The sequence below is a fragment of the Antennarius striatus genome, chromosome 16 (assembly GCF_040054535.1).
Source record: "Antennarius striatus isolate MH-2024 chromosome 16, ASM4005453v1, whole genome shotgun sequence".
Classification (NCBI taxonomy): Eukaryota; Metazoa; Chordata; class Actinopteri; order Lophiiformes; family Antennariidae; genus Antennarius; species Antennarius striatus.
Window position 1 is genome coordinate 6,992,399 of NC_090791.1, and position 25,056 is coordinate 7,017,454.

Genomic DNA, 25,056 nt, shown 5'->3' on the forward strand with positions numbered 1-25,056 from the left:
GTTTTCAGGTCAAGCTGAATCCTGTGATCTAACGGGTCCAAATCCAGTTCATATTAGACTTTAGCATTACTGTGAGATAAATAACCTCCACAGTCTTACATTCACTCTGCTCCTACCCTACAAGTGCTCAATTAACAGATAATTGAACATCAGTTGAACAATGTGATTGGAATTCGTTACAAAGAGAAATGTGCAGCAATGATTTCGTCGTGCCTGAAAGGTTTCTTTTAATAAGACTGAGTTATTGAATTAATGAGATAAGTCCACATGCTGCTGCCCTATTTTGCATATGGTGACAGAATGGAATAGACAGCAGCACAGACACATCAGAGGTTATTGCCTTCTTGAGAAAACACACAGCTGCACTCTTTCTCTCCCCCCAGAAAAGACTAAAACATTTCCTCTCCTCTCTTCCGCTGCTTATTTTTTCTCCTGTCCTGTCGTCATCAAAGCTCCCTGGCTCTTCTTATTCTATTTGCTCTAATTTAGAAAGACACAGGCGATGAAAAAAAATCCACACTATTTCCATCAGGAAAAAAAACATAAAGGAAGGATGTCAATAATGAATTTTCTCCTAAAATAAGCACATAAGCATGCCAGCTTATTCAGCAGGAGGATGCAGCGTCAGATGCTGAAAGAGGACAGATACTCTCAAGAGCTGCTCGTTTTTACGCTTCGATACCTCAATGTGCCATTAATTACGCTAGCTATCAGCAGGCAGGAGAAAGGCGATCCTTAAATATTTCATACAACATTTCACACCACAAAAGTTTGTCTGTTGATGTGGGCTATAGAAATCTGAAGAAGAATCTGTCAATTGGATTTGAATGCGACACGAGTGAAAAGACACGCTGCATTTATTAAACGGCGGTGGGCGGCGGTGACATTTAGGTTGGGTATACATAAGAAAAAAACTCACGAGACCTTATCACTTTAAAAATGTCCTCGTTTTAAATCATTATTCTAGTTGGCATGTTCTCTGAACAGGTTATGTAAGACTGACAGTGGCTGAATGTGGGTGTCAATGCTGGATTCTTCCTGAGGTGAGGTTGAAATTCATCACTTAGAATTCATCTGTATGTTGGTGTCTTGTGACGTAAGTTGGTAGTGAAGCGATCTGCAGCGTCAGCGCCGCTCGACGGGGTTGTGACGGAAGGTTGAAGCGCTTCACTGCTGCCGGCTGAGGAAGAGGCTTTAAGTCAAAGGAGCAACTGTGTAATGACAACATTCAGAGTGGGCTCATAGGGGTCCATCACCCCAGCATACCCCCCCCCCACACACACACACACACGATAACTGTAACCTCCTATTAAAACAAAAAAAGCACCGTAGTCTATCATTCCTGCTCCCCTGCACCGTCCTTTAAACCTCACTCCTGATTAATAGTGGATGGGGTGAGATGGGAAGAGAGGGAGCGAGAGGAGGGTCAGGAGAAGGTGGTCAGATAAAAAGTAAAAGGAGCAAGGAGACGAATGTGTGAGAAAACGATGGATGGAGGCCGATATGATAATGGCCTCTCCCAGGCCCTCGTGGCAAAATACGTTTGTCTGTGTAATTGGGTCCTGAGTCGCAGAGAGAATTACAGCTTCTTTATCTTATCACGCCAAACACAGTGTCAAAGTCCTGCTCACACACACACACACACACACACACACACACAGATGAGCAGCTGATGAACCTACACACACACACACACATATACATCAAAATGGCCACAAACTTCTAACACAAAAATCTCATTCAACAAATCCTTTAATTGTCTGATCAATGCCTGCAGAGCCATGCAAATGAAGCCGATAGTCGATATGGCGTGCGTTGGGTCAGGTTGAACACTCGTGTGCACTCCACCGTGCAAAGTGCACACTGTGCTAAAAAGCCAGGATTAAACCATTCATCTGTGAGCTCCACCTTGAACTATTATCCTGACCCTCCAGCAAAGCCGGAGCGAGATACAAAGCTTAAAAAAAAAAAAAGGCCTCTGGAAGTTTCAGACCATCCATCATTGAGCTTCAGCAAAGGGGCACTTAGGCAAGCTGCAGACGCACAAACACACAGGTGAGATAAGGCGGGTATTGTTTCAGCGCTTCTCTGAAGGGAGAGCACAAGAAAACTAAGAACAGCTTGAGTTGCGTAGGGAGCCCATGCATCAATATCGTCTTACCTTGTGTTTTTCCAGCCAAAGTCTCATCCCAACGTCTCAGAAGTAGCATGATGGTACAACCTCGGTCTCCTCTCTCCCTCTCATAGCCTCAGACTGAGGGAGGCTGAACTACAGGTAACACAAGGGGGAATAAAAAAGACATTATGATTATTGATTGGTGGCAGCAAATGTTGTAATTCTGTCTGAGCTACTTCATGTCACGTCTCTGCAGTCGTGCCACGATAATGCAGAGAGTGTTTGAATAACTACGAGCTTATTAAAAGGAGTGAAAGGAGCATCACTTCAACTTGAAACTGTGAAGATAAGAGAATTTCAAGCAGCGTCTGAGCACAATGAAGCTGGACAGATGAGTTTAATTAATGAGTGTCACTCCATCAGCAGGAATTTCTGCTCCGATGAGCTGCACTTTAAAAAAAACAACTGTTTTAATAATCTGTGTTTCGTCAGACTACACCTCTCCACCAGAGGATGCAAATAAAGACATTTGTGACTGAGGAGGTGAGATTAAGAAGTAGACCTTTATCTCCTCTGCATAATGTAATCCCTTGGAGAGGTTTGGATGCAGGAACTCACAGCAGTTTTGGGTAAAATCCACGAAAAGTCAAGAGGGCAAAGCGGCAATTTTGAGGTAATTATACTCCACAGGAGCAGCTCGGCTTCTGCCCTCCTCTTCACTCCGAAAAGGTGTGTGGCGTCACTTGGGTTTCTGACGTCTGCTGGTCTGTTTTTGCAGAGGGAACAGGGAGGACATGAGGTTAGAAGCAGATCATAGACTCTAATAAATACTGCTCTATGACCCCATTGACAATTAACAAGTTGTGGATGAATGTGGGGGTTTTGATTCACTGCCTCTGAATTCTGATTTCCAATCTGAAGGCCATTTCTGCCCCATAAAAACAATGAATCTATTGCCTTAATTTCTCTATTTGCATCTCACAACTCCTCTTTGTGTATGTGTGAGTTCTGCAGGGATAAAACAGTCTGATTTGAAGAGGATCCAACCCAGTACCATAAATTATGCATTTTCTCCAAATGTGCTGTAGTACTAAATTGTCTCTGCTTTCACCCCCCAACAACTCACTGGATCTGAGAAATAATAAATAGCTTCTATTAATCCAGATTACACACAACTCATAGATCAGGGACACTAAACACACACATATTAGTGTCCAAACTAAAGAGGGAGAGTGTGTGTCACACTTTAGGTGAATGAATGATTAATTGGAATGTGTCAATGAATAATAAACCAGTCTATGCAGGGGAACAGATTGCATTTTCCATATTTAATAGATTGATGGGACGGACATAAAGTCACACAACACACACACTCACACATACACACACTCTCTCTCTCTGTTACAGCGACATGTAATCACAGACAAACACACCCCGTCACATGTACATGGAGCCCTTTGGCAGTCGACACATGAAACACTAGGGGTGAACGTAGAGCAGATTAAATCATCAAAGAGGGCTGACGCCGCTTGCTAGAAACGCCCAGTCTGCTTCATCTGGATTCTCCGCTCCTACTAATCCCACCAAGGAGCCTAAATGTTGCTCTCCTGCTCGCTCGTTGTATTCCCATCCCTTCTCACGGACAGTGTCTGCGTCGATACTAGTCCTCCTAATCAGCTTGGATGAATTATTGAGCAGCCTTTTTATATCAGATCATGACCCATATTCTACTCGCTTGAAGTGAATACGCTGCCAATAAAACCAAGATGTACTTCGTTCCACACAGGCCTCCTGCTCCCTCTCTAATGGCCGGACAGCGTTCAAGATTCTACAGGAAGTTGATGAGCTTCCAACTGGTTTATTCAAGAAGACGGAGACAAGCATGAATCAGACATTTTGAGCTGTAACTGGTGCCACATTTTCATTCCAATGATCTCAAATCTTACATGTCTGACTTCCAGCGTGACCAAAGTCATTGATGATAAAATAATCTAAGGTTGCTGCTGGTTTCATTAAGGCAGATGCAAAGCTCAGAGGCAGACACAAGAGCTGTATTGTAGTCTCATTAGATAGCTCATGGGGAGAAAGCCAATCACTAGAGAGAAGGGCCTGGATTACGAATCTCCTTAGCTCCCACTGTCTCTTCTCCTGGCCTGTTTATCAATGACGCCTGCAAACATGAGGAACACAAAATCTCTTAAGCTTCATTTGGAGACTTCTGGCTGACTTGTTTTTCACATAAGCTTCTGGCATCAAATGGTTTTCTGACACTAAATACTGAGGCTTGATATATGTGGTGGTCCCCTGATATCCAAGATTTATCATTCAATAAAACGCGGCATCAATAATTGCAAAGATTACTCATTTAAAGCTGCAGAGCAGTTTAGTTTTCAGAATTACAATGAAAAACAGGCTCCGCAAAACATTAAATGCGATATCGCGCTTGTCAAGTCCAGATTCCAGGGTGACTTTATAATGAAACTGATGATCTATTTGGGAAGAGATGAGAAATGAGAAATATATTCTAATATTTTATGATCCTGAACATCATCAAGAACATCATCAAGAACTGGACAAAAAAAAAAGAAAAACCAGAAGCTGAGTGATGCTCAGAAGCATCTATCCTCCAAATAGTTTGTTTGGTCACTCCGCCGCCAAAATACACTCTAAAGGATGAGTGAAAATGTTATCAGGCTCCTCAGATCAGCTGTATCAACTGCAATGCTCCAGCTAACTGGGACATAACAGTCACATCACTGTCCGTTTTCCACCCACTTCCCTCCACCGCACTGTCAAGACAACTGCATTACAACAAGCAGTGTGTTTCACCTGCTCCTGCAAACGGACGTGAACTATTTTGGTGGTGATTGCAGGAAAAGGTGGAAGGGCCTCGTGTTGGAGGCAAACTACTAGTCCACTTTGCAGAGTGGTTGCTGTGACAGCTTTGACACACTACCTGGGCTTAAGTGCCCATCTGTACAGAGGGCAGGGGTCATGTGTGTGCCAAGAGCAGCGAGCACAGTGGGTAATGGTCCCGGGTTATGAGAGCAGGTCCCAGGTGGGTTTCAAAGACACACAGCCGTAACCTAGATCGTGCACCATGAGCGCACACCCGTACACACACAAGCTGTAAATCCAAACTACGGTCATCCAAATGATGGGAAAGTTAATCAGAAAAGAAGGGTCAATCGCAGCTGTGTGTGTGATGGATAGATGAGTATGTGTGTGAGAGACAGAAAGAGAGAAGCAGAGGGGCAGAGGGAGAGAGAGAGAGAGAGAGAAAGGGTGTGAGCGTGGATTTTGCTGCAAATGTAGACGTACAATTACATTCCAACACACTACACCAGGAGATATGAGACATGCTGCTCTGCTCCTGTCAAGCACTTTGTGTTTCATAATGGCAGATAAAAATAATTGCATTTAGAAAAGGGCAATGTAGTCTGTCTCTTCGTGGAGATTACTTTATTGATCTAACAATATATTTTCCTCGCATGCTACCACTCTCTCTCTTCTGTTTTAAATAAAGAAGTGAAGCAGTGCTGGACTGGAGTGATTTGAGGTTCAGACATGGCTTTACCATCAGGGGGAGAATGGCTAGCAGGTATAAGTCTGAGAATGAAGTATGGAGATTCATTTAAACAGGTAAAAACAACATTACATCAGAGTGTGCACGATTTAAACTAGCTCCAAATGGTAAATGGTGGTGACGTGTGAGGGAAGTTAATAACCTTTGATGATAAGCTGATAATTTAAAAAAATATCTATTTGAACATCAATTACCAAAAACAAAACAAGCAACTGTATGTATGGACGTAACGCACCATACTCACCTATTTAACCCTTAACAAAAAAAAAAGACTGAATGTTATCAATTTTGCAGGCTGGACAAATTGTAAGAATGGTGGTTAATGCATCGACTAATGGACAAAGATGTTGCTTGAGTCTTTAATCCGTGCTAATGAAATCCCATTAAGATTCAATAGTTGAAAAAGAAATATTGAAATCAGCTTCAGTCCATTACAAAAAGAGTCAAAAAAGAGTCCTGAATTTAGGATAGTTTTTAATAATTGTTAATTATTTTTTCATTTTGAATCAAATCCAGGATTTAAAGGGTAATTCCACAGGAGAACAGCTGAATCCAGAGTGCCTTTATCAGGGTGACGCTTGCTCAATAGTCCCTTTATCTTCGAGTACAGAAGAGGAGAGCCATTAAATCTCCTTCAGGAAAAAGGTGGAGGAATAAAAAAAAGATGAATGAAGAAATGAGTTACGTGGTTTAATTCAGTTTGCTATGCATCTGTCTATTGCTGCATTTCCCACACACCACCACACACTCATACACCAGATTATTCTGTTACTTTGCAGTAAGCTTCAATCAAGCCACCGCATCTTTTTTCTTTAAATACACAAGAGCACTGCTGAATATTCCTCCCTTCCTGAATGTGGAAGCAGTCCAGGTGATGGATTTGCAAATATTACGTCACTAAAATGTAAAATTAACAGCAGCTCCGCTCTGATGCAAGCAAGTCAATGGCGTGAGTGGCAGGACGGGAAATTTTTGTGGACGGCGAATGAAAACGCAAAATGGAAGGAAAAAATAACTCCATAAGTGGATCAATTCAGAGGAGCCAGTAGAGTGAAAGTGAGGTGGAGAAAATAATATGCACAAAGAGATGAATAATTAGAATAAACCCTGAAGAAAAAGTGGGAGCAAAAAAAATTATGGTGGAGGGAAAAAACAGAAAAAAATCCTGTGGATGATAAAGCTGTTTTTTTTCTAGTCCATTCTCTTTGGGTGCATGTGTGTGTCTGTCTACGAGAATGAGAGTCAGTTAAGAAAGATGGGAGATGCAAAGAGAGAGAGAAAGAGAGCAAGGAAAGAAGGGCAGAGAAAAAGAAGGAGGCAACACAGATGACACCTCGACAGAATGGACGACTACGGGCTTACTGATATGATTTGAAACAACGGTTCGCTGTTGCTAATGAAGCAGGCCTTCGATCAGTATGACCTTCACCTGACAAACATGAAGTGAGGGAATTTGAACGCACCATGGCGTGATAATAATGCAGATTCTGTCCTACAGGACGAAGGTGGAGTTGGCATGTCTCTTGGTGTGCGTAGCAACAAGCAAAAGGATATGTGAGGACATGTGTGTGATGAGGGGGGCATTTTCAGACATTTTAATGAAGGAACAGATTTTTGTGCAACAATATAGAAATGACAAGGTGGTCAGAATGTGGGTTCCATGGGGGCGACCGTATAGGGAGCTTGCTTGATGAGTCACTGAGGTCTTGGTTGAGGAGAACAAAAAGAGTGAGAAAACACCGATTATAGTATGTAATGGGAGAGTGATGCGAGGATGACATGGCATGAGGTGGGAATCAGCTGAGACTCAGATGAGAGGGGAGCCATGGTTAGACCAGAGCTAGATTGTAGGCCAGTGTGTGTGTGTGTGTGTGTGTGTGTGTGTGTGTGTGTGTGTGTGTGTGTGTGTGTGTTTGTGTGTATGTATAGGTGTGCTTAACATATATGCACCCCACACAAAACACCTTGCATACACAAATAGAGGAACAAAGACTTTGAGACAGACACTAAACACTAAATAGACCTACCTATGGTTAGAATTAAGAATCGCCCAAAAAAGATGCATAGGATGGTAGGAGGAAAAAAGAGAAGGGGGAAATAGGAAATAGGAAAAGGTACAAAAGTGAAAAAGGTATAAAGAGGAAATACAAGCAAGCCAATTAAATTGTCTCTAAAGAAATGAAAACACGATTGGAGTCAAAAAGTAGCCAAAGTTAAGGGTGGACTGTAAGTGGAGTGGTGTGGTGGAGAGGGAGGAAGAGGAAGAGGGAGGCAGCGAGGGGAGGAAGAAGCGTGGGCTGCACAGGGATAGAAAGGGCTGGAAGTGATAGCAATGGAGAGGAAAGGGAGAATGAATGGAGAGGGGGGGTAAAGGGGACAAAAAAATCCCCCGCCTGTTTCTCTTTCTCTTTTTCTCTGTCTCTCTGCCTCTCTCTCCCTCCTTGTCTGGCTCATAAATGGAAAAAATTGTTGACCAGGTAAATGGCGAAATAGATGAGAAGACAGAGGACCGAGAGAGCAAGCAAATGAAAAGGTAAAGCACCTCCCAGCAGCGCGATGAGGAAAAAAAAGAACAAAAAACGAAAGATAAAAGCAAATACTCCAGTGGCTTCCGTTGTCTCCAGTCTATGTGTGGAAGGGGGGATTGGCTGCTGCCAGTTGTTCCCCTTCCCCGGCTGCCTTCTGCTTTCTTCTGTCTCTCCTCCAAAAAAAGACTTCCCATCCAGATGACAAAAAGCAGGCACAGACGTCCTTTTCCTCCCCCTCTCAACTCTGGTCTATCAGGGGCCACTCACACAGGTTAGACATTGTTGCAGCAGCAATGCACAGTATCACCAGTACAGCCTGATGGGAGGGGAAAAAAAGGCATTGGGGCTGCTGCTAGTCAAACACTGCCTGCCTCATGAGGAAGGATACTGAGCTGGAATTGCTCTGTCTCCCCTCTCCCGCCCATCCCTGTGAAAAGATGGGAGGGAGGGAGGTGGGCCTACTCACTGCATTAGTATTCATTGAAAGAGTGTGAGTGAGAGAGATGGGAGGAGGGGGAGTAGAGGTGCCATCCAACAAACGTCGAGGAACCAAACCAGCGTATGAAACTGATAAGAGACTGGCTCCCCCTAGAGTCATTCATCCATACTGGAAACACTGGTCACAGTCTGGGCCAGTCAAACCAGTGACCTGACGACTTCCCCTATTGGAATAAATAGTCTGCTTTGCAGAGTGTCATGATATAAATGTCACTTAGTCCCTTCCAAAGTAACCCAATGTTGCACCAAGCCTCCTCTTCCTCTCAGAGCGCAGCTAGTCATCAGCAGAGAGTGAAGCTGGTTTCTTTGCATACGATCTCCTCCATGCCGAAAAGGACAAAGCATTTAAGAAATTTGGGTTTGCATCTGCAGCGTTGTGAAAACAGACCTATCATTTTTTTTCTACGGTTTGCCCTTAGACAAACTCACTGTTGCTATGGTGACAGGTGATCGCTCTCAAATGTCCGAATCAAAGAGGCAGTTGCGCACAGATATGTGGATTAAATCACCCTTCAAAGAAAGACGTAGCAAACTCCCTCATAATGTCTGAATATTCCAGTGATCAAAGGTTTAGTCTGTTTTCTCTGTTATCAGGAATAGCACACTGCTATCAAAGACAATATACTGTGTACAACAGACATCATTATCAAAAGAGTTTGAGGGAAACCTGTATCTCTTGTCACATTCTCTTCAAGGAACAAATTGTTTTCACTATATGTTCACAACCAATACTCCTGTGTATTTACACATTTCTTCTACTTATGTTTAAAGTTATTCATAGTAAATATAGAAAAAGACATGCTGACAGTTTTTGAAAGAAAATACGATTAAAAGTCTCCTCAGTCTCTGCCCATGACCTGTTTATCAGACAGTAATTACTTAATACAATTAAATTCAGGATTGTATTCACAATGACAGGTAGAGAGTATGTGTGTGTACTGCTGAGTGATGAGGACAACATATTAGAAATGTTCACTTTAACTTCTACAGCACGTAGAGGTGTCTGGGTATTATCTTACAATGAAGTTGAAGGTCGAATCCATAACAAACACATATTACAGCTTCTTTTTGGCTCGTCTTGGATTAACTCGCCATTCAGGTGTGCATGGTTCCCTGATCCATGCATACCTGCCAGTTTCATACAACCTGGATGTTACATTGCATTTGTAAACTGTACATCAATGCCAGGTGCATTGCGGCCAATGATTGGACAGTCCTAGCAATAATTACGTACAGAAGGGTACATTATGTTGTAAACTTAATTATACCATTTGTGCCAGTGAGTTTTCATTACAAAGATTCTGCTTCATTAAAGTTCAGATACTTTAAATGACTGTAAAAGGCAAACAAGAAACCGTATTCTCGTCACTAATATGCTTGTCAGGCTAAGCCAGTGCGTCTATTTCGCCATTTAGCTAATTAGCTTAATTAGCTAAATCAATTTGATAAACTTCTGGATTGAAAATGTGCATAAAAAGAGACCAAACTTACTGCAAGACTATTTGCTCGTTACAATAAACATTTATAGATTCCTTTTCATGCTGCGTGTGAGTTTTGTTTTCAGAAAATACATATTGCCTTAGACATGTCGTAGTAAAACATAAGTTGACAAGAGGTAGCAAACGGGTTTACTTGTTGTTAGTCTGATATAGCGACGCCTTGTGGAGACTGTGGAAACGTTCCATCGACTGTGCGGGGCTCGATGAAAGCTGTCTGGCTGCAAGTTCACAACACTGGTCAGACATGGCGACGCTGTCATCGCCCCTGCGAGTGTGCCGAGGAATACTTAAAGAATTACGTGCCCTCCAAGGACCGAGTTATAAAAACTCATTAGCCTACAGCTACGTTATGGACCAGTTCCGAAAGAATAAGGTGAGTTTCCCCAGAAACTGTGTTTATTTAATGTCAGCATAGTTAGCTAGCTAACTTCCATCAGAAGTTGCATTGAGTGCATGGCTAGTTTAGCTAGCATCCTAATAACTCGTGAAGTAAAGGTTTTACATTTTTGGTAGTTTGGTAGCGTAATTTAAATATTCATCATCCTGGGAATATAGTCAGCGCTTATGATAACACTGGAGTATTGTCGCGCCGAAATTTGAAATATTTACGATCAAACTCAAGGTTAGTGTTAGGCAGAAGGGCATGCTAACATCAGCTAGCAGCCAATTTGCTTTCGCCTAGCCCAATGTTGAGAAGTAGGTAGTAATTTATACACTGCACAGGGTCGAGATTGATTTCATGGTGCTAAAATGACTCCATTGACAATTAACGACACCAGTTAAATAGTTTAGTACTGTTAAAACTATAAGGAACTACGTTGCTCAAAGTATGGAATCGTGTTAAGTCGATATAAATAAAAATGGGTCATGTTTCTAGTACCATATCACAATCTTCTCAGTTACTGCAAACATGTTTTTGCAGTATTTGACGCCTTGCCGGGATTATTGGAGCTCATAGTTTTTCCGTGTTTGTTGTTTTTTTGTCGTTGAAGGACAGTCTTAAATTCATCAGTACAATTCATGATATGTTCCTTTTAATTAGTATGTGTAAATACTCATCAATCAAAGCAACAAACACATACATTGGAACCATCATGTCCATTTGAAGTATAGATGATTCTGTTTGTTTCCAGTACGCAGTGCAGCTACATGATCAAACGAGGGCTTGTAAAGCGTACAGGCTTGAAGCCTGTGTTGTTTATGCTTGGGAGAACACGGCTCAACAGGGTGGTTTGATGCATGTGTAGTCACTGAAGCAAAGTAGCCAGGGGCAACTATTGCTTGTCAGTGTGTATTCAACCCAGCTCTGTAAAGAGAGCTTAAGGCATTTTAATGTATATGTGACATACAATATGAATTAGACTGATATTGCCGTTTGCATATGTGTACAATTACTATAGGATATATTTACAGATCATGTAACTATAATGGGTGATGGAAGGAAGAAACATTGGAAAGCCTGTGATCATAGTATCTGTCTATTTAGTAAGGTGACTTATTAAGTGAACAAATCCAACATTTTAAAAGGAAAGATGTTAACATTAAATTCTGAAGCTTTGAAAAAGACTTGCTTTGACCCTGGGATATTCTGTTCAGATTTTTTGTTTTATCTTGATATATCAATAGTTAATTTTTTTTTTCTGCGTCCATGTTATAATCTGTGTTCTAATTTCACCATCTCTAACCTTACTTTTTCTTTCCTACAGGTAACTGGAGAAAGGTACTGCCGTGCCCAGCAGGAGGCACACCATGACTCACACACATACCTGTGTTTGCTGTCATCTACACGGAACCACCTGATCCTGCACAACCTTTACCATACAAAGGGAGAGCGCTGCCCAGAGGAAGTGGCTGGCCTAGTTGGGCTCAGGTTGCCTTTACAGCCAGGAGGTAAAGGTTGGGAGAAATGAGGATACAGAAAGGTGGTCACTTGAAGAAGACCGAGTCTTTGGAGAAATGACTTGCGCTTCATCAATTTATCTGGTTTTAGAAAACTTGCCTCGTAAATCTTCATGAAGGCAAATGTTTGCCTGGAGGCTTGCTGACTGGACATCATACCATCATGGACTGCATTAAAACAACATGGTTTTTTGTGTGTGTGTGTGTGTGTGTGTGTGTGTGTGTGTGTGTGTGTGTGTGTGTGTGTGTGTGTGTGTGTGTGTGTGTGTGTGTGTGTGTGTGTGTGTGTGTGTGTGTTGCTCTGTAAGTTTATAAATGTAACAGTTATACTTATCTGTCATTTTGAGCAACTGGAAAAATTTACAAAAAAATAATCTGTTGCTTAGCTGTACTGTATATGATATCTGTGTCTTGTGACAATAATAACTTTTAAAAGGCATAAAGCAACCTTTTAAAAGGAATAAGTACACATCTATTGGTTCAGTTGTGCCATTAAAATGTATAACTATTGACACTTTTTTTGAGTTATTTAAGAACTTAGTGACATAACACATTAACCAGCAAGCCACATGGGGGCTAAATTAAGCCCCCATTGGAGTGAAGACACTATTTGTTGGTGGCTGATTACTCTGTTGAGACTGATACAACAATGAAGTTGGTGAATCTTCAAAGACTGCGTGATGAGTGAGTGTGCACACAACAGCAATATGAATTAACCAACGGTACAGAGAATTATGCTTCTTGTAAAAAGAATGACAGAATGAGCAAAATGGAATGCTAAGACAAATAAGAGATTTGTGTGAATGAGGCAAAAGTCCTGAATGAGCTCTCACTAGAGCATCATGGAGGTTTCAAAGAAACTTGAAACGCCACACAGAGATACCAAGAGGCTTTGTAGCCTTGTGCATCAATGTCAGACTGCAACGTTATGTAATATGGCAAAAGAGGAAAAGTTCCTACCGTACACATCTCACTGTAAGCTAACAGGGGTTGACTACCAAATTTGAGTAATAAACTCAACAGTTATGTACATTTTTAAATATACCGGTAGTTCAACCTAGGATGAATGTAGGACACCAGCAAGAATGGGATCTTCTTTGTTTCTCTTTCCTTGTCTACTTATCCCTCCTGCAGGACCTCCGCTTTTCTAACCCCATTAACTATCCCACTGTTTTTCATTAAATCTACCCTTCCTGTTTCCTTCCTCCTGTCTCTACGGCAGTGACTAACGTTGCCTTCAGTGTGAATTTAAATAGACTAACCCCAAAGCAAGCAACTCACAGTGACACAAGGAGTAAGACGTGAACCAATGCACTGCCCCAAACTGGCACAAATGCTCAGCCCCGGAAAGAAAGCCCGATTCATCCTGACAAACCAGCGACTTGTGACAAAATTCATAGTGTGCCAAATGCAGGATGTAAATGTTTTTCTCCACACGCTGCTATTTAATGTGTCCTGGAACAGACAGTGGTGACAAACAGAATGAAAGGAATCCAAAAAGAGCATCCTAGCCATACTCCATGGAGGGGGGGCGAGGGGTTAATTTAGGACTGAGATGCTACTGACCAGAGACGCCCTTAAACAAATATTTAATGCCTGGACGTCATGAGTGTCTAAGGGTAACGAGCCGTGGAACACTAACCCCGTGCAGTGAGGCTGAAGCCACAGTAGAAGTGAACTTGAACGCGTAGGAGTGAGAGTTGATGATAATTGAGGACCAAAAAAAAAAAAAAACCGAGGAGGAGGAGGGCGGAGACACTCCAGCCGTCATAGTGAAGGCTGATGTGATCATTCCTGGGGCAGCGGGGTAAGGAGTCAGCATCTGCAACTTGTGTCTCCAAAAGGTCAGAAAGCATCTGTTGAAAAAAGCTTCGTGCACCAGTCTGGAGTAAGGCGCGCACTGGAGGACTACTTCTTCACGCACCTGGATAACTGCTAAAACTCACCTGCAAGTCCATCAGGGTTTTTTTTTTTAAGGAGTTGAGGACAACTTCAGTCGGAAGCTGTCGATTTTTAAGACAGGAAGCACAGGGACGAGCATCAAACCACAGGAGCGGAGAGAGGAGAGCCGATCAGCCTGAAGCGACATGTTTGGCATGATCAAGAATTCGCTCTTCGGAAACACCGAGGAGACGGAATATAAATTGCTCAGCAGCGAGACAAAGGTAAGGCGCATCGTGGACACCTGTCACACACACACACACACACACACACACACACACACACACACACACACACACACACACACACACACACACACACACACGTCCAACACTGTGAAACCTTTAAGACCAATTCTGCCCTGTGCGTCTCTCTCCTTGGCTTTTCACAGCTTCGAAACGATTACGCAAAGTTATCGCGCTGTCCTGTGCAAGGTGCTCGGTTTCCTTTGCATTAATATTTTATCCAGCACTTTACACTAACTAGGCTGTGTTATGGCCGTTTAGTTTAACGCCGTCATGGATCAGTGTTTCTCCTGCTGTTATCATAACCCCTGTAACCTTGACTGACAGCCTGGGTGTTAATTGCTTGGAACCTGTTCGGACGCCCGCTGAGCCGCAGCGAGGGGCGAACCAGCCGGAGGTCTCCTGCCAATCAACGAGACAGACACGACTAAAGACGTCGATGCTGAGCTTTGTGTCACCTTTACACAATTACGCACAAGACTAAAGTCAAAACATGCTTAAACCTGCTCCAGAGTTGCGCGTAAAGCTGTGGATCGCTGTTTTGTTTGTTTTTTCCATCATGACATTTTAGATGCTTGTCCGAAACCACACTGGACAGAACTGACCCTGTCCGGGAGAAGGACGCAGATCAGATGCGTCTGTGGTTAAGCCTTGAGCTCAGATACGGACGTGGATGTGGGCACTTGGACTCTTCATCTGATGACAGCGACAGAGCGCGCTTTCTGTGCCAACCCCTACCCCACCCCCACCCCCGTTAGGCTTATAAAAGCCTATATGTTTGCACATATTTACTGCATGCTCTCACGAGATTCCAGTGAGCGTTGTTAAGTAGAGCAATGCCTAACAACCATTGCGAGGCCCCCCTCCCGAGCCCCTCTGATCTACGTTGCACCATTAGAAATGCGCATGTAGTTTTGTGATTGGCTTTGTTGAGTATGGGCCACAAAGAGGACTGTCCTGACAGGCACCGTGACCCAAACTGACACAAACAAACCCACAAGCATATGTTTCATTCAAACCTGCAGTGTGTACTCTTATGCACGCTTTTTTGCTCTTAATTTGAGCCCTTTTTGTGGAAAAAATGCAGCTTATTGATCCAGATGTTGAATTCCTCTCTCATCATTTTCATTAAACAGTCAGGAAAAAAAAGGCCAGCAGAGCCAAAGCCTCATCTAAAATCTCTGGACTTGACTGACTTCTTCTAACAGCAGGTATTGAAATCAGAGCTCGTCACCTGATCTGCGGAACGCGCTGACACCTTACATTCTTAATTAAAACTGACACAGAATACAGAGGAGCAGCCTGGCAGGGTATGGAGGCAGGGTATGGACACGGACCCAAAACACACATTCAACAGATCAGCAGCAACACACAAGTGGAGCGCATTTCCAAGTTGCCAACTGAATGCAAAATGACAAGGCAGTTTAATAGCTGCAGTGCTGATAACACTTTTTGTGTAATTATCACTGTATATACAATACTGGGATGAGAAAGCAGCTAAGCACACAACCACAGACACATGACGGACCTATTAATTGCACCACTTAACTGAAGTCAGGCTCTGCTTTCACAATGTTAATGGTGGTCCTGCTGACAAGTCATACAGAACAAAACCCTTGTAATTACTAGGCAGGAGCCTGGATACCTGCCACAAGTCTGAGCTTCATGATAACATATTGTTATCTCATATCTGGCGAGGAATGATTGCAGCTGCATCAGCTGATTGCAGGACCACTTGACAGGTTTTTGTGCTCCTGTGAATGAGATTAGGAGGATGGAATTTGTCAAGAACACAAATATAGCAACTTGGAGACATTTCATGAATTTGCACGCAAAATAAAGACAAAATCCTTTGCACAACATTTTTAGATTTTAATCTTCCTCCAGGAAAAGGAGCAAAAAAAATCCCATGAAAGAATGAGAACATGCAGAGGAGAACGTTCCCACGCTGTCGTTGTCAGTTTTGCCTCTGGTATATCACGTGGAGTAAAACAAATGAAATAATGAAAAACAATAATCTACCTTCAGTAATTTATAGCATCTTCTCACAGATCAAGGAATGACAATGACTTCATGAAATTAAATCCCTGACAGCATCACAGAAACACACAAAGCCGTGCATTATGAAACACTGCGCAGTATAATCACATTAAAGGAACGAATAGCTGTACAGTATTTGAAACCTGCATCTTGGTCTCTTCTGTGACCGGATTCCTTCAAAACTTATTAAAGTCATTGCTCAGAGGTGGATTCGAGTGACTGTCAACCACATTAATCACATTTAATGCAAAACTGTTGCTTCACATAATGCTGCATTTGCAGGGGAAGGGGGCAGTTGTGTGTGTGTGTGTGTGTGTGTGTGTGTGTGTGTGTGTGTGTGTGTGTGTGTGTGTGTGTGTGTGTGTGTGTGTGTTTGTCTATGCACTGTTATGTAAGACTTGCATCTCTTGCCCATTATTCTCTGTAGGCTGAGTGAACACAAGCGCCCAAGAAGACATCAAATCAAATCGCTGTAAATACGTAGCGTATGCATCATACATGCACGCATACATGTTTGCACATGCTGAAGTGTAAACCCCAGTAGCTTCTTAAAAACAGATCAGTGAGCTCAGCATCACACCCCCCACCAATCCCCAGCAACAGAACACAACTGCTCAAGATGTGATGTGTGTGTGTCTTTGTGTGTGTGTGTGGGGGGGGGGGGTACATGAGCAGAAAAACAACTGATGTGTGTGTGCATGCCACCTTGAGCTGCAGTGATCGGCCGCTGATTTCCCTTAATTTGCTACAGGATGGGGTTAGCTTTGAGGTGCGGCGGTATGATGGTGCCAAATACGCTGTTATCTACTCTGAGGGACGAACCTTTGACCAAGTGACAGGTGAGCTGGTGAGGAAGCTGCTGATGTACATCGGAGGGAGCAACGAACAAGGTAAGCCTATCCGTCACTCTGACGGATGATGCCCACAGATGTTCACATACAGCTGGGGCCTGTTTTGTCTTTATCGTTCCTCTCAGAAACTTTAAATTTCATTTAAACCAAACTAATAAAATATCAGATTTATGTAATGCAATCCAAAAAAAATGGTCAGAATGCGACAAAGGCCCCTGAGAGGAGAGAAGCCATACTTACTGATTAAAGGCTCAATATGTTGGAATCTTTTATTTAACATTAGCAATCACCGCCTGTCAAATCTTGAGGTTTATTAAAGCATAAGATAAATGAAGAGGCCTACAAGCTCCTCTAAGCTTTTGAAGTATGTTAAATAATTTATATTTTATATAATTTTCATTACTTACAAATTTTTCCATTGACTTTTGGCCTCATTCAGGCTCATTATAAAAAGTACATTCCTAAATTGTTCCTCACTTAACTTTTAGTTCTTTTAAATTGCAAACAGTAATGATGTTAAGATAAATTAATAGCGATTAAGTGGGTGTCCAGTGTCCAGTATGTATTCTTCTCTCTGTTCTGGCTATCCTGAAATGGCCTCAGACGCTTCAGGATGTCGTTTCAGGTCACGTTTACACGCTTAAGGTCACCTCGGCCAGCTAACGGTGCGCTTGGAAAACCAGGCCTCTGTGCACAATCGTCATTTAATTTATTTGCTATTTACAGAAGTATGATGTACACGACTTGTTTCACTGTCCCTGGATGAAAACCCTTTATCATCATCTGCATAATAATATAAGATGTGTAGTATGCTGTTGGGAGGATAGAGCAGTTTGCGCTCTGTGTTTCAGCCCATTTTGAAGCACATTGTCTCTCCTCCACCAAGGTGAGGCCATGCCCACGGCAGCTCCCATCATCATCACTGTCTACCCACGGAATGACGGCGTTCTGTCTCGCCGTTTGATGGTCGCCATCCGCATCCCCACCATCTACCATCAAAGCCCCCCAACTCCCACCGACAGTGCCATCAGAATTGACGAACGGCCGGGCATGACTGTCTACGCTCTGTAGGTGTCATTTAAAGCTTTTCATTTAAACACATTGTTGTCAGAGTCACACATTTGTTCATCTGACCTGCAGCACTCGTTACCCCACCTGACCCAGGAGCACGAGAAGCTGTGTTGTTTGTGGAAGTCTTAATTATGGTAGACAGGTCCTAAGGCAGGTTTGCTCTGAATCACTGGTGCATGTGTTTGAAATATCAGCCTGCATGGGTATCCTTTGGGTCCTTGCTCCAGTCCAGTGTGACAGCACATCAGCTAAAAGGTCCACATAATTAAATCTTCCTAATTCAAACTTCACTCACGTCTTTTTTTCCTCATTCACAGGCAGTTTGGAGGCTTTGCGGGGGAGAGCGAGTACCGAGCGGAGGCCCTACGTCTCACGCGCACCCTGGGCGAGACGGCCCCCTTCCAACGCAAGCAGTACTTCTGCTGCAGCTATGACATGCCACTCAAGCCTTATGGACGCCGCAACGAGGTGTGGTTTTTACAGGAGGAGCCGTAGGAGCCATTCAACCAGATCTGAGTCAAACCTCAACAAAATCCTATACTTAATCTTGATGACCCTTTCACTTCTGACGGTTCTGTAGCTCTAACAGTATTTGATGGATTGAGAGCGACATGGTGGATTTAGATTAACGTGGACAGATGTGGATTACACGTGTTGCCTCTACACATTCAAACTTATGTGTCTCACATATACAGCAGCTTGACTGAAGTCAGGTACAAATCATGAGACAAGTTAGAATTCAGCTTTACAATTCATTGTTTCCTTTTATTTATTCACTTTTAATTTGCCCGTGTAGCCTCCAGTGATTACAGGCTTTCATGTGGATTCAATGAGCATTACTTGATGTTTCACACAGTTTCATTTGCAAAATTTACACCAGTGTAAACAGTCTGAATTGAGTCTGAGAAAAGATCTCAGAGAAACAACTTTAGTTAAGAAACCGTGAATAATCTGCATTTAAAGATAACTGAATATGTGTTTTAATTTTTTTTGGAACATGTTTGTCCCATGGAGTCTCTAAAGGCCCCGTGGAGCTCCAGTCTCCATGAAGAACGTAGTCAGGCTTTGCTCATATTTAATTCAGTTTACAATTTTTGTGCGTCTGCACAGAATCTTTGGGAAAATCATTAGATATGTTACAAAAAGCACGACTAAAGAACTGGAGAGTAATTAGGAGTTGAGCCATACAGTGGAGATGCAGTCGTCTTTCTGAGTCAATGGAAGGGAAGCTGTGAGTATTTGGTGTCGTTGTGAACTTTGTGGAGAAGCGTTGGTCCATTTGTGTGTAGTGAATTTTTTGTGTGTTAGTGTGTAATTAGCTTCATTTATTCACTCTTGTAACCATGTCATGAGACACCGTACAGTGTGACTTCCTGTGATAAAATGTTCAGGTTTGATAGCGTTTCAATACATAATAAATATAACATTCTGTAACCATGTGGATAACGCAAATTGTCTTATTTCTATCAGACAATTCCAGACATTACTACAATTAGATTATTTCTTGCGTGCATTTCTTGCTGTGAAAAATAATTCCAATAGATCTGATACTATAATAATTTTATTAAGAATTTAGTTAACTATCATGTAAATATTTAAAAATAAACCAAGCAATATGCAGCACGTTAAAGGAACTGAGATTTTGTGTGACTGGATCAGATTGCGGGAAAAAATAGTCAGGTACAAATCCTGAGACAAATTCAATAACTGACTCATTTATTAGATTTTTTGACAGGTAAAATGTAGTAAGAGCAATAAGAACTGCAAACGAGATTAATATACAGACATTTGATTAATTCAAGCAGACTAAAACAACTAAAAAAAAAATCTTTTTCCAATACAACTGTGTGCAAATAGTCCTTCAAACAGGTGTTAACTGATACACGATGAGGGGGTGTAGTTACACCACCTCTTGGCGCTCCGCCCCACTTTAATCCACAATAAATGTTTTCATTTAGAAGTTTCAACAGGTGGCAGAAACACTGATGGGCCCTTAATATAACGTCATGGCCCTGTAACCCCACACTGGTGTAATTACACAAAGAGGAGAGTTCTGGTTTCAGCTCGGCTTTGCATACATGAATACGATAGAAGCTGCATGTAGAGCACAGGGTTGATTCAGGTAACCCCAGCCTCTGACTTTTGACTTTATGAGATTGAAATATTGCACATACATAAATGTGTAAGGCAAGCTTCTATTTCAACAACACGCAGCTCCTTTTAATCCCAAAACCCTTTATTATATGTATTAAATTATGAATGAAATGGTAAGATCTGGGTGGGACAGGCTGTACACAATGAATTAAATGAATTGTAATGTAATATAAATGGATGCAGCACAAGATCATGTTGGTCAAAAGGTAACTTTCACCAGTAGTCACAGTATGAGAAAAATTCAAATTAATGATTGATCACTGCAGTTCTAGGTTTCTATGTGGAAAATCAATCAACATAATACTACTGTATATGAAACACACACAGCACCTTATAGGACACTGCAAAAATATTTCATCTTTCATAATAGGAGTTTTTAACTTTAGGAACTGCAATCAACAAATTGCTACAAAATGTTTTGGTAACAAAATCTATCTTAAAAAATACATTCCCAATAATGCCTCCTGCATCCAGGTTTTAACAAGGACTATTCCAGTCCCTACATCTACAGACTGGAGAATCATACAGAATCCTATTATTAAGAATGTTAATGTGTCTCAGAAAAGTTAGAGTGACATGAAGTCAATCCTTTGAAACGAACTTAAGCAAAAGGGAAAACAGTATTTCAAAAGATGCAAATGCTTTGGGATCTTTTCCGGTAATCAAATTAAGTTTCAATTCAGAATTCAATTCAGAAGATTATCACTGACATCTTCCCCACTAGTAAATACAATTTATTTTCTGTATTCTACAACAGAGCATCCGTCAACATTAATCCTTGCTGTAGAATATTATTTGGGACACAGAGGAACAAACAGAGGAGTGTCATTGAAGTAATGGTGCCTCAGTCTCAGTTGGTTTTCTTGTTGGGAGACTCTGGGTAAGGTGCATACGGAGGAGGTCGCTCCTGAGAAGGGAAAAAAAATTAGAATATTGTACAAGGGCCATTAAAGGCACACTACCATGCCATTTCCATGCAACTTATGCTGAAGACAACATGAGAAAAGCCACTTACCATGGGCATGTAGACACTGTGTGGATTGCTAGGATTGTAATACGCACTGCTTGCTGCTTCAGCTGCTTTGGAGTCACCTGTGCATAAAATGAGGCATGACAGACAGTTATGACAGCTGGATATTTAGGAACACATGCTGCAGCTCTGAACTCTGGAAGGATAGCTGATGCAAGGAGCTCAGGATTAGTCATCTGAAACACACTAAATGACAACTCTGGCACGCCCTGAGGATGCACAGATGTAAGCATCCTTCTCAAGCTCTACTTAAAATAGAGATATGACAAACTGATATTTTAGCACAGAGGACTAAGCTCGCTCTGTGGGCAGGGAGAGACCGTCCTCAATGAAATCCACAAGGTGCTAGAAGCGAGAACGGGGATGGAGAGGAAAACAGGATCTTATTTGGACGTTGTAATTTTAATGTGCAGCAGAGAAGACATCATCACCCCCCTTTTTTTTTTTGGTGGTGCGATTCGAAATGATTCACTATGAGGCAGACAGATCGCATCTGACGGGTGCAGTGACACAAACATACATAGAGGAAAATAAAGAGAAACAGACCTGGAGGTGCTGGTGCTGCTGCTGCTGTCCAGTTCTGAGGAGGTGCAGCCCAATTTTGTGGTGGACCAGGATAGGGAGGAGGTGGTGCCATGAAGTCGTAGCCAGATGGATACATTCCTACAACACAAGTGACAGATTAAAAAAAAGGTTTAAAGTCAAAGAGTTTATTTATTCAGCAAAGAAACGTTAAACAGAAAAACAAATGAAAGAATAAAGCAAAGGAATAGAAAAACCAGCAGTATTATTTGCACCTTCATCACAAGATATTTTGAAGAAAAACCCATATCTGTGTTGGACATGCAGGAAAAAAAGGCTGAAAACAATTCAAATCTGGTGTTATAGTACGGACCATGAACGCAAAAAAAATTAATAAAGAAAGGGAACTTTGAGGATCATTTTAGAATATTCAATTTTCTGTTTGGCCAACCTAAAAGCATTACAGGAGATTCTGAAGGTACCCAAACAGCTCATTTTCGTACCTGCAGCGGCTGCAGGGTAGGGGTAGCCCATGTTGGCAGCAGCAGGAGGAGGACCCTGGTAGAATCCATTCTGCTGGGGAGGCGGTGGGTAAGCATAGCTAGGAGGAGCTGGAGGAGGTGGGCCGTAGCCATTCATCATTCTAGGAGAAGGATAGCCAAAAGCGGCACTGCCATTTTGGGCAGGAGGAGCACGAGAAGCTGAAATACATGAAGGAAAAAAAAGTCTTTGGCAACAAACAAAGAGGATTGATTAATGTATTCACTCAAACTTATTCATACCCTTTGAACAGGGCTAGCTCTTAAATGGTTTTTTTTAAGGCTAATCTAAATAATTAATACTAACACACAAACCATTTGTGGCCAATTTGAAGAGATGCTGTCCCAGGTCTATGGCTCCTCCACTGGGGAATGACATTTTGAAACCGGCTTGGCCCTCCCACCCACCTGATGAGAAAGATAAAGAAAGTCAATACTAATAATTTTACTGATTGTCTACATGTTTTATAAATTTTAATAGACATAACACTTAATCAAATGTTGGATGGTTGATAGTAAAAACAAAGTGTGACCTACCACCAGGCTCAGCTGATACAGTCCCTTTAATATAGTTGGCTGCAAAGACTGGCTGCTCAATACTGCAACCCTTCATCAGATAATAAGGGAACATGGCTGAGCCCAGGCAGTCCTTGGTGTTACTGGACACGAACACCAACTAAAGTGGAACATGAAAGAGAAGAAGAAAAATCAAGGGAGTCATATATGAAAAATGAACAATACAAACTTTATTTAAAATCCTCATCAACAATATATATCATGCAATTCTGGAAGTACCCTGTATGGTGTGAGGTACACAGTTCCCTTCTTTGTGCCCTTCAGCAGGTCTGTCTTACAGGAGACATCGCTGAACGACAGCTCCACATTCTTACATTCCCTCACAACACTGACGAAAGAAGCAGAAAATAAAATAAAGTAACCCGCAACAATCAGGATATAATGACTCGATTTAGTTTCTCACAAATTTTAAAAGGAACAACTGTTTTGTGAAATCTCAAATATCAGCCACGACTTCCTGTTGAGTAACGTCACAAGTTTAGCCATCGTGATTAAATCAACTGTCATGAACACGGGAGAACATTAAAGCAGCCACTATAATATTAAAAACATCTTAAACACCCAATAAACATTTGAATTCCTAGAAATAATCTTTACAGCCACCGCAGACGTCAACAACCGAACAGATGTGTCGGCTATGCTAACGTCTGACAGGCCAGCTAGCAGCAGGCTAGCGGCGGTAGCATTATGTTGACTACGCACTGGAAAGTAGAAGGTAAACAAGCGCAGAGGAGAGGCGGTAGCGAGCTGGATTATATCTTTAACCGCCCATACGTAGTGTTTTAATCATACCTTTCTCCGTTGTTTATCAAAACGCCACCGTTTTGCGAATGGTTCCGATTCAAAGCCATGTTTGGGAGATGTCTTCTGGTGTGTGATGTCTGCGCTAAAGTCCGTCAGTCGTACCGGGATGCCCCAGATACGTCACCAGCGTGACGTCACGGACAACTCGTGACTTTACCCAGGGCCCGTTCATACAAACGAATGTAGATTAGATGAGATAAAACGTGGACATTCTGTGTCCTAAAATACAGCCATTTAATGATGTGTTAGAAGTCTATCCAGTGTATATAATTTTAATTTACGTTTAATGAACATATGACTCGTACTCCTCCAATTTGACAATACGTAGCTATAAACTTTATACTATAAAGTAAGGTTCTCGACCATCATAGTCTGGGAATTGTTTTTTGATGTGGGTCCAAATAAAAATCCATATCCAGCTCATTTAAATATGTTTATAGGGAAATGTATGTCTTGTAAATGACGATAAGGCCACCGAGTTAGAATTTGTTTCCAAGGTTTGATAAGGTTTGATTGAATTAATGGATTAGATTTTGGTTTACGTCCTCTCGAAAGAATAATACTCTACTTTCTTTATTTTGATTATGATCATGACAATTTGCAGAGCTAATAAATGGACCCTGAGTGTCGACTACAAAATTTGTACAATCATTGAGAGGCTTTGTAATGAAACCCTTTCTTTTGATGACCTAATAAACCAGTCAGTACTTTTAAAACCCGGTACCTAAAAAATTATTGTTTTAGTAGAGATCACAGCTGTGTGGGGACAGCATTAATGGACACTCGTTTGAAACTGACAGGATGCAGCAGTGAAAAGGTTTAAGATTACTTATGTAATAGTTAGATGGTACAAGCATTGCCAAAGGGAGAAGGAAAGAGGGCGAGGTTGGCCAGGCCTCTAAGTTACGCAATATTTCTTTTAATGACTCCCTGGGGATGCTTTGTTCCGTGCGATACAGGATATATATTATTTAAAAGCTGACCTTTTTAATAATTAGAAGCTTTCCTGTCCTGCTTTTTAAATGAGTTCAAACCTGGCAGCTGTGTGGGAGCACAGGTAGTCAATGATGGAAAAAAAGGGACATCATTTTCTCAATTTTATTACAAGAATAAACATGTGGAAGGCCTTCCATTCCGCTGGAGGTCCCAGCTGGCTT

At 41.9% G+C, this 25,056-nt stretch overlaps 3 protein-coding genes across 3 annotated transcripts; 2 read left to right on the forward strand and 1 right to left on the reverse strand.

The window, feature by feature from the left end:
- The first annotated feature begins 10,430 nt into the window (after nt 1-10,430).
- fmc1 (formation of mitochondrial complex V assembly factor 1 homolog) lies at nt 10,431-12,646 on the forward strand. The gene is made up of 2 exons (XM_068337478.1): nt 10,431-10,600; nt 11,934-12,646. The coding sequence occupies exons 1-2, from the start codon at nt 10,472-10,474 to the stop codon at nt 12,135-12,137; spliced, it is 333 nt and encodes a 110-aa protein (XP_068193579.1). The 5' UTR covers nt 10,431-10,471; the 3' UTR covers nt 12,138-12,646.
- A 1,286-nt stretch (nt 12,647-13,932) lies between these two features.
- LOC137610058 (heme-binding protein 1-like) lies at nt 13,933-20,735 on the forward strand. Its single transcript, XM_068337483.1, has 4 exons — nt 13,933-14,291; nt 17,104-17,242; nt 18,090-18,270; nt 18,592-20,735. Exons 1-4 carry the CDS (start codon nt 14,214-14,216, stop codon nt 18,767-18,769), a joined length of 576 nt encoding a protein of 191 aa, XP_068193584.1. The 5' UTR covers nt 13,933-14,213; the 3' UTR covers nt 18,770-20,735.
- wbp2nl (WBP2 N-terminal like) lies at nt 19,974-24,019 on the reverse strand. The gene is made up of 8 exons (XM_068337482.1): nt 23,888-24,019; nt 23,315-23,423; nt 23,057-23,195; nt 22,835-22,927; nt 22,484-22,681; nt 22,005-22,121; nt 21,444-21,520; nt 19,974-21,335 (listed from the first exon to the last, which is right to left on the reverse strand). The coding sequence occupies exons 1-8, from the start codon at nt 23,944-23,946 to the stop codon at nt 21,279-21,281; spliced, it is 849 nt and encodes a 282-aa protein (XP_068193583.1). The 5' UTR covers nt 23,947-24,019; the 3' UTR covers nt 19,974-21,278.
- Nucleotides 24,020-25,056: the final 1,037 nt, after the last annotated feature.